General features: G+C 45.4%; 1 protein-coding gene across 20 annotated transcripts in view; it reads right to left on the reverse strand.

Moving 5' to 3' along the window:
* The window catches only part of Zasp52 (Z band alternatively spliced PDZ-motif protein 52), a 147,375-nt gene that overhangs the window by 28,884 nt on the left and 108,491 nt on the right, over positions 1–10,000 (reverse strand). For 9 of the 20 annotated variants that reach the window (XM_070143525.1, XM_070143518.1, XM_070143524.1 and 6 more), the window contains exons 3-6: positions 7,525–7,630; positions 5,324–5,839; positions 3,410–3,528; positions 2,479–2,708 (exon numbers count right to left, since the gene is read on the reverse strand). In XM_070143525.1, the coding sequence (XP_069999626.1) occupies positions 2,479–2,708; positions 3,410–3,528; positions 5,324–5,839; positions 7,525–7,630 (971 nt within the window). Of the gene's footprint in view, positions 1–1,830; positions 2,028–2,478; positions 2,709–3,409; positions 3,529–4,642; positions 4,700–5,323; positions 5,840–7,524; positions 7,631–10,000 lie in introns of all 20 variants that reach the window. The other 11 variants (XM_070143526.1, XM_070143523.1, XM_070143522.1 and 8 more) reach the window with 7 other exon arrangements.

Genomic DNA, 10,000 nt, shown 5'->3' on the forward strand with positions numbered 1-10,000 from the left:
ATAGAATCTTTAGCATGTCATTCACTGGCTTGTTAGAATTTTTTTTCCCTCGACAAAATTCGTGGTTTTATTTTGTCTGAGGGTTTTAACATGAGTGTTTCTGGGAGTTTGATGTATTTTTCTTTTGCTCATTGACAAACAAAAATCTTTTGAGTTATTATTTATTTTTTTTTCGAAAAATTTGCTACGAGAAAATATTACAGGATTTATTCACCTTTACTGGTTAGTAATTGGAAAATTAAGACAAAAATCTTAAATCTTCTAAAAAAAATCCAGTATCAAAAGCTGGCAAAAAAATATAATTATTTTAATTAAAATCAAATGCTTTCTCACGCAGACAGTGACAAATACTACACCGAAAAATACATAAAACTACTTATTCTTTTTAAAAAATGCACAAATATACAAAACGAAACTGAATGAAAAATGTAAAATGAAAAAGTTCGACAGAAAAAAAAACATAAAACTCAGAAACACACATGATGAAACTGCCATAACGTTTACAAGACCCAAGGACGCTTGTTCAGGCCTCTTTAACCTAATTCGAGGGGACTGCATCGTAAATACGCATATATACGTACACACACACATGTATATACGCATATACATGTACGTATATATGTATACGTGCATATATAAGTCTCTATGTGCGTGAATTAATCTCTAAACGAGAATTGAAGACGAAAAAAACAAAAGAATGACGATTCAAGATGGCGCTGGACAAGCCTCCCCAACTTTGCTCAGGACACGAAACCAAAGCCGTTACCCATAAGAAAATGCTTAATGTGAAATGTGTAGATAAATCATACGAATAACCATATAAAAGAATTAAATGATATAAAAAGCGATAATCAAGGAGAGAGAAAAAAATATGTATATAAATAAACGGTAAATGAAAAAGATATTACAATATTAGTTCCGCAATGTCAGATTACAACAAAAGTCAAAAAAATAAAAAGGATAGAGAGTCAAGAATGATAATGGTGCCGCATGGAGCATTAGAAATTATAAAAAAGCTTATTAAACATGCAGTGACTCATTTTTTGAAGAGTATAATTACGGCAGTAGAAAGAAAAAAAAATAATATTGGAACATGACTCTAGGCATTTTGTCATTTGATTTTAAATTTAAAGTGTATAGTTTTCGTTAAAAAATATCTCGGAACAGAGGTGAGAATCATGGCATATTGTTAACAGTTATCCCAATGAAAATAATATTATTAACTGTAATAAGTTGGTTAATTCCATCTATGATTTTGTATCTGTGGTGATCTGTACACGTCTGACCAGCTGATCTGCAACTGCACCGTTTGACAAACCACTAAATAATAGTAAATACTTTTAATATCGATAGTTTTCGACCATATATATATTTTTAGCATTGGAGTGACTTCGCAATACATGTTATGCTTTGTTAAAAGTTATTCACTCTAAATCTAATGTCAGAAAAGAGAAACTATACACAAAAGAAGTGATAATTTCACAAGCTTAGTGCATTCAGTTGCCTAAAATCGAATTGCAATCAGCTGGACAGCTAGATTATTCTGTAATTTCTGCTTCTCGTGTATTTTGACGTTATGGGCCACTGAATCTGATTTTATTCTTGTTCCGTCGTAGAGTGACAAGCAATTCTTAATCAGCGATCATTATGGCAGCCAATTAGTTCCCCGTGAATGAAAATGATCCGGAAAATATCATCGCCAACCTCCTTTGATTAATTGATCCAATTTCCTGATCGCAGCCCTCCCGTGACGCCGCGCCGAAGACCGTTCATCCTCGCGGTCCCGAATTCAGTGATCGAACTATGACTTCCGTGTCCTGGCAGACCTACCTAGTTCCGGGTCGCCTTGGAGGGACTGCTGGAGGAGCTTGAAGGAATAACCTTGGACTACATTCTTGTCCGGGGACGCGAGGTTCGCTACCTCACCTTCTGTTTCCGTGGCAGGGTTCTTGTCCATCTCCTGCACCATCCGGAGGACGTCCGAGGTCTTGCCGTCGTATTGCTTCTCGTTCTTCATGAAGTTGACTCTGTCGGGCGGCGCGCCAGCGACAGGAGGGCGGGTGGTGGGTGGGCAGGCAGGAGGGGGCGGAGAGAGAGAGAAAAGGGACCGGGCGTCAGGCATGCACACAAAAAAAACTCAAAGTGGAACACGACAGAGAGAGAAAATAATGACCTTTAGATTTGAGAAAAATGCCACACTCACACACGCAGTCACACGCGTTCCCCCCGAGAGAGACGGGGCTTTAAAACGGCCGAACCTGAGCCTCCTGCGGGCGGCTCCGCGGGTTCAGCGGGCAGGGTGTGCAGGCGGAAGGTGGGCATGCAGGGCACACCACTCGACACGGCACGGCGGATGCAGCACACTGACGGAGCCACGGGGGGAGGGGAGTGAAGGAGGCTTAATGGGGGCTTGGTGGAGCAAAGAAGAACACAACTAAAGAAGAGTGTGGATGCAACGGTTGGCGAGCGACAGGTCACCTGACTCTCCCTGCTGGGGCGGCTTGGCAGGGGCCACGGCCGGGGCAGGGGCATGCTTGGGGCGGCCGAACACGGTGGTCGGGGGCGGAGGCTCGTTGCTCTTGTCGAAGGGCGACGCCGGCGGGGGGCGGGCGCGCTTGGGGGGCTCGTCCTCGTCGCCGTGGATGAGCTTGTAGGTGGGCGACTGCGTCTGAATGACCGTCTCTCGCGCGTACTTCTTGAAGTTGATGCTGCTCCCGCCGCCACACAAATGCACACGCAGACAGACACAGACACGCACACACGATAAGTAGATTCATAAGAGTGAATGGGCGCAGAGATGTGCAAAAAATAAAGTCAGCAAATTGAAGTGACGGCACAAAATGACATTTTCTCTCATCGCATGACTCAACGTGAAAGGAAAAGCAAAACAACTTAAAAAGAAGATGAGATGGCGGCGCGTGAGATGATGGGAGTGAGCCGAAGACGCAGCTGAAGTGATGCTGGTTTTGTCTTCCTTTTCCTAACCAAAATGAGCTGCTCGAATGCATGGGAGTGGAACGTGCCACAAAATATAAAATACTAAACTAAAATAAAACAAAATTAAAGAAAGTAAAGAGAAAAATGAAGGTAAAAAAAAACATCTAGTCTAAAAATATATATCTGGGGAGATCCAGTGTCCTATATATTGCTATGAATATTAAAAATAAAAATTAATTACACCAGAGTAGGGGAAAAAATGCTCGTACTCATACCCTGTAGACAACTAATCCAAAAAATCTAATCAATATATACATATACACCTTTAAAAAAAATCTACTCTAAAAGATATCCAAAAAAAATCTAGCATCTACATTGACATGAAACTACCAGTGAATGAGAAATGACTCGGAAACATGACCAAGAGAGAGAAAGACGTGAAAAGAAAAAGAAAAACGTGACATAGGCCTACCCAAGACATCCCTTGCCGAGGACTTCAGCCTGGGCAGAGAGGGTCTCGGCAATGTTGTCCTCGCTGTACAGGTTCAGAGGGCTGTTGTACTGCGCGTTGACTATCTGCTGCCCGTTCACCTGTGGAGAGGGTCAAGGGTCAGACGTCGGCGAGGTCAGGGGCTCGTCTTGACCCCGAGGTAGGCTGGGGGGGCGGTGGCCTTGCTCGGGGGTGGCTAGGGGGGCAGGGGGAGGGGGTGGGGCGATCGAGGTCAAGTTGGGTGAAAGACAGGGAGGGAGTTGACTGAATTTATAACATAATGGAATAGATTTTTTTTTTTTTTTTACATATATGGGAGGAGAAGCAAAGGAAGGGGAACAAAATGATATATATTTTTTTTTTATAAATTAAGATTATTTTGAAGTTTTTTAATGGATTCAAAGAGTCGCTAAAGTCGGAGGAAAAGTTGAGAGTTCGGCATTCAATTAGTATTTGATATTCTTTGTGTATATCAACAAGTACCATGACCCAGTGGTCCAACCATGCACAGTCACGTAGATAGTACAATTCCAGAGATTAAACTAAAAAGCACATTTGATTATGCTCATTATTCAGTTTTCTTCTCCAAAAATACAAAACAACAAAAATCGAGACTGATGTGCACTACGCAGCAGCGACTATGACATGAAAAATATATATATATATATTTGTTATATACAGACGAGATTTCACTGCCATCGCTACGGTGCAGACGCTGAGTGACGTCAGACCCAAACTACCAAGACCACTCGCTCGCTCAGGCGCTCTGACCCTGACATGCTAACAAGGCAAGGGGCGGCGTCGTCCTCAGGGCGGCGGCGGCGACGGGGCACTACACGAGGACGCGGAACAAGGGCACACAGGAGCAGCGCCTCACATACACTACTACAGGACTCTAGGGCTGGCGAGGGAGGACGGCGAGGACGAGCAGGAGGAGGAGGAGGAGGAACTGCACACACAGGTGTCGGGTCCCAGAACCTTTTTTTAATCCTTTTTTTAATGTTTATTGATTATTTTCATCTCTTTTTGAGTTTTGTAGAGACAACACTACGAACACGACAGGTCATGGAGGTTCCATGCTAAGCCGGTAAAGGGGGGGCTGGGGGGGGGGACGGGAGGGGAGGGGGGCAGAAGGGGAGACAAGCTCAAGACAAACTCCACAGCGACAGGATAACGACATTGAACAGCAAGAAAGCCCCACAGCGGATCCTTCACCTCAGCGAAAGGGACGGGAGCCTTGTTGAAAGCTGCTCCGACAGGGGGAGCAACGGTCTGGAAAAGGGGATGTCGGAATGACTCATTACACAAGGGAAAAAAAAAAGAAGAAGAAAATGCTGGAGGAGGGAAGAAGGGGGACATCGGAATGACACCAAACAAGAAAAGAGAAAATACTGGAGGGGGGGAGCTACACACTGCTTGGGTTCCTCCTGAGTTTACAAGCACAGTGTTCAGGAGTGTGATGTGTGCAAAAGAATAGTACAAGATGTTTTTTTAAGGTAGATATCAGGGAAAGGGACAATTACTATGTGTCATACAAGAGAAAGGGGGGGATTTTATTTTATATTAACAAAATTAGGATTTTAGTTACAGTGTCTGAATATCTTTAGTACTTTGGAATAAAAGTGGTTTATTTAGAAATATATACAATATGGAAACGCGGTGTATTTCTCCGGCCCGTCGTCGCCGCGACTCAAAAAAAAAATCTGTAAAATAACAAAAGGCAAAATGAAGTCACTCTACCCTACACTCACGTACCTCAGGTTAATGATAATAATCCCCTTTACCTGGACAGGAGAGCTAAATCTAAATGAAAGTCCCAAACCCACACCACCTGGCCACTCTCCGCCACCGCGAGGAGAGGAAACGTTAGGGCGCCGGGCTTCGCTCCCGTCTTACTTCGTTATTCCTCCGCGTGAGGGCGTCGTGGTCGGTGTCGGAGCTACTGCAGCTCGAGGCGTTGCTGGCCAGCGAGTACTTGCGGGGCTGGCCGACGCTGCCGCCGACCGCCCCGTTGTTGTTCAGGAACTGGCTGGAGAAGAGGTTGTCGTTGCTCGGGGACTTCTGCGCCTTCTGCGAGCTGGCCGCGTTCACGTTCATCGAGTTCACGTTCTCTTTGTCCAGCGTCATCCTGAGGAAGTTTTTGGCGTTCTCCTTATTGAGGGAGATGCCCGTGCCCTGGACGGCGAGGCCGGTGGGGCTGGTGCTCCCGGAGGCGTGTCTGGAGGAGGAGCGGGAGGAGGAGGTCGTGGTGTTGCCGCCGCCGCCGCCGCCATTGAGGCTCGGGGAGTCTGTGGCGCTCTGCTTGAGCTGGTTGAGTGTGACCACGCCCTTGGCATAGGCGGGCTGGGACCCCGTGAACCCAGGGAAGGGGCGCGCCACTGTGTTGTGGTTGGAGCCGATGTGGCGGACGGGCTGCGGGGGGGGGAGAGAGGAGACACACGGGGTTAATAGACACACGGGGCTGGGTTAGTGCAGGGGGCAGCCAGCTAGTGTTTTTTTTTTTTTCATTGAGGAGTACTTCAGTTATCCAGGGAACTCGACTATGGAGGTTAAAAGTAAAAAAAGAAAGAAAGCAAAATCGGGAACACAAGAAAAAATAAAATGTTATTTCAAAACTAGCTGCTTCTGGGGTGTTTTCTTCGGATTTTTTTTATTCACTAGAGTAATAAAAAACAAAAAAGGGGGACAAACCTTTCTTTCAGATTAATACATCACTTACATTGGAGAGAGAAAAAACTAGCCAAATCTACAACTAATTTCTAAAACTAAAAATCAATAAAAAACACAAATAACCAAAGGATAATGTTTAAAAATCGCCACTTCGACTTTTTTTTCCTTTTTTTTTCCTTTTTTTTTGCGTCGCGAAAGCAGCCTCGAAAAGCATGCTGGGTAATATTAGTGGGGGAGGGAGAGGAGCATTATTTCACTCAAGAATTTCCTCTATCTGAGCATGCAAATAAAAGCTATTTACAAACAATGGAATTATATAATTTGGACAAAAAAATATATATAACTAAAAAAAAAAAAAATTGTCATGCCTAGTTTCGGACAAATATTAGTACAAGAAACACATTTATCTTTATTTTTTTTTCTATTATAAACGACCACACACTCTAAGGAAACGAAGTGCCTGGGTGTGTTTACCGAAGGATCCATCGGCCACGTTGCGTCTTCCTTATCAGGTCTTCCTTATCAGGTCTTCCTTATCAGGTCTTCCTTCGTCAGGTTGCTGTTCTTGGGCACTTTTTTTTTTGTCATTCGAGAAGTGTTTCGTCCTCGGGTTCACGCTGTTCGGTGCAGTTTCGTCTCGTTTCGTCTCGTCTTGTTTTGGTTTTGGTTCGTTTCGTTGTCAGTTGGCGTCTTTTTTTATTATTTTAACCGATGCACTTAAGTCGCGGGAGGAGTGAATTATTTACTTTTTACGCGTTCGGGACACACTTATAGGAATTATTTTCTGTTTTTTTGAGAAAAGGGTCTTTCTCAAATTGTCTTCTATCTCTCTTTTATTCCCCTGTGTCTTTATTTAACTTGTTAGCCTGACTATAAGTTTGCCTAACTTGATGAGATAAAGAATAGAAAGGCATAAAGAACAGCTGTTATTTCGTTATTATTCCTGTTTTGATTCGTATTCTCTGGGCATCTCTCTGGTGACGTTTCATGTTTGTATATGTACAAGAGTTATTCTTTGAAGCCTTATGAGATTAATAATTTCCAGTGCCTCTGTGTCAATGGAGTTAATAATGTTTGTCAGTTGTCAATTTTGAGCTGATGAGAGCAAAGAAAAAATGCTTTGAAAGCCTTTATCTCAAGTTATTTTTGGACCTGATTTTACGGTTATGTGTTGAGCCAAAATGCTATATCCTTGCTCTATTTTGTGAGGAATAATAACCTAAAATACAAATAAATCACCTGAGGAAGTCACCAGCATAAACAGATAAATAAAAGAACAATGGAAATAAAATAATAAAAAATCTGAAGGGATTCTCAACCAGCGTCTCTGCATCGCCGAAGGACTCCCTGGAATTCCAAACTGCGAATCATTAATCCATCGTCTTAGAAGCTAGATGGAGACGTCAGCGATCCCCGCGACAGCTTACCTGCTTGTTGGCAGCAAGAGATGTCGCCGTGGCAACAGGGATGCCCTCGGGAGTCGTCTTGACTTCGGCCAGAGGAGTCACTTGTGGCTTCCAAGTGTTGACACCCCTGCAAGAAAGGGAGGGGCGTGAGTGGGCGTTGTGTGTGCCTTTGAGTGTCTTTGATATCAACCCATGCCGTTGAAGTGCTGTGGGGGAGGTTCATGGCATTCACTTATCTAACTTTTAATAGTAACTAGGCATCATTAGGAAAGTATCTTAGTGCTAGAATATATACCCCCCTGGGAGTGGATAAACAAGTGCATGATAACAAGGTGGAGAAGGAATTCACCTTCTCGTCTTCAATTTGTTTATAAATAAATGGTAAAAAAATAATATAACATATTAATAAGTGGTAATAAAGATAATAAAGCATGATTGGCATTGATAAATAACAAATGGAAGCGACCAGGCAACTTTAAAATAAGACTTCTTCGCCTGTGGAAAATGAAGAACAAGACAACCCCGCGGACGAAGGGAGGGAAGGCGGCTCTCGGCGAGGATGCTTGAGCAAGCCCCCTTACAGTGTAACGCGATCCGAGGCAAATATACTGCATTTGCATCACGACCCTCCTCTCGCGCCAGCTCTCCTCCTCACGCTCCCCTCGCTCTCCGAACACGCCGTTAATAACCAATCGCGAAAATGAAGCCTCTTTCTCCCCGGCTGACAACAGTGTCGACCCCCAACCACCGGCGAAGACAACGAGCTCGCGAAAATAATCAGATCTCTCACGTCAACAAACAGTTTTTTTTTTTCTTTTATTGGAAAGGCGGAAAGATTGCAAAACGGAGCTTACGATTTCACCCTCGCCACTCCATCGTCTCGTTTCGCCGCAACAACACCTCTCCATAAGCCTTTCGCCGTGAATTCTTGCTCATTTCGCCTCAACAACACCTCTCCATAAGCCTTTCGCCGTGAATTCTTGCTCATTTCGCCTCAACAACACCTCTCCATAAGCATTTCGCCGTGAATTCCTGCTCGTTTCGCCTCAACAACACCTCTCCATAAGCATCTCGTGAATTCCTGCTCATTTCGCCGCAACAACACCTCTCCGTAAGCATTTCGCCGCGAATTCCTGGTATCATTACTCTTGTATGTGTTGAATAGTATATAAGCCACGGTGAGGTATGCCAGGACGCCCCCTCCGCCAGGCAATACCTAAACTAAGGACTATTGTTGCCTCTTACACAAACCACCTGCCAGGGGGGGGGGGGGGGTGGAGGAAGCAGAGTCGAGAGGGTCAGAGTTAGGGAGAAGCAGGAGGGTCTGCTTCTGCTTTCGAACGACCACCACCTCTACCATTTCCACCTCTTCCTCCTCTTCCTTCTTCTTCTCCTCCTCCTCCTCTTCCTCTTCCTCCTCTACCTCCTCCTCCTCCTCTACCTCCTCCTCCTCATCCTCATCCTCTTCCTACTCCTCCTCTACCTCCTTTTCCTCCTCCTCCTCCGCCACCCGTTACCCTTTCCTCTACCCCCTCCTCTACCTCCTCTACCTCCCCCTCCCCATCCCCCTCCTCCACCCTCCGTTACCCTTTCCTCTACCTCCTTCTCTACCTCCTCCTCTACCTTCTCCTCGTCCCCCCCTCTTCCCCCTCCTCTACCTCCTCTTCCTCCCCCTCCCCGTCCCCCTCCTCCGCCCTCCGTTACCCTTTCCTATACCCCCTTTTCTACCTCCTCCTCCCCCACCACCACCTCCCCCTCCCCCACCTCCCCCTTCAACCGCCCCAACGGTGTGACGTCCGCTGACACCCCGACGGCGTCCGTGAGTGGCGCCTTTTGTCTCCCCGTCCTCCGCCCGGTGTGAGAACCCTAACCCCGCCCGGCCAGAGTTTGTTTGTCCTCCGCGAAATAAATAATGCCGCGGTTGTTTGCGCAGGAGCCATTTTGCAAGCGGTGCCGTCGAGCCCAAGCTTGCGTCTGACTCATCCTACGCGTATCTCACGCCCTTTAAAAAAGAGGATTGGATCGAGGGGCTGATGCGGATTGGGGTGGGAAGGTATGTGCCATGGCGGGCGTGGGGATTTAAATTCCTCGTTCCCCTCTCTCTCTCTCTCTCTCTGTTGATTGCTCTTTCTTTCTTTCTCTCTTTCTCCCCTCGGCCTCTCTCTCTGTTGTTGTTGTTTTTTCCTTTTTTTTTCTTTCTCTTTCTCTCTCTGTCTCTGTCTCTCTCTGTCTCTGTCACTGTCTCTCTCTCTCTCTCTCTCTCTCTCTCTCTCTCTCTCTCTCTCTCTGTCTCTCTCTCTCTCTCTCTCTCTCTCTCTCTCTCTCTCTCTCTCTCTCTCTGTTGATTGCTCTTTCTTTCTTTCTCTTTCTCCTCTTTCTCTCTGTTGTTGCTTTTTCCTTTTTTTTCTTTTTTTCTCTTTCTCTCTCTGTCTCTGCCTCTCTCTGTCTCTGTCTCTGTCTGTCTGTCTGTCTGTCTCTCTCTCTCTCTCACTCTCTC

The sequence above is a fragment of the Penaeus vannamei genome, chromosome 30, assembly GCF_042767895.1.
Source record: "Penaeus vannamei isolate JL-2024 chromosome 30, ASM4276789v1, whole genome shotgun sequence".
Lineage (NCBI taxonomy): Eukaryota > Metazoa > Arthropoda > Malacostraca > Decapoda > Penaeidae > Penaeus > Penaeus vannamei.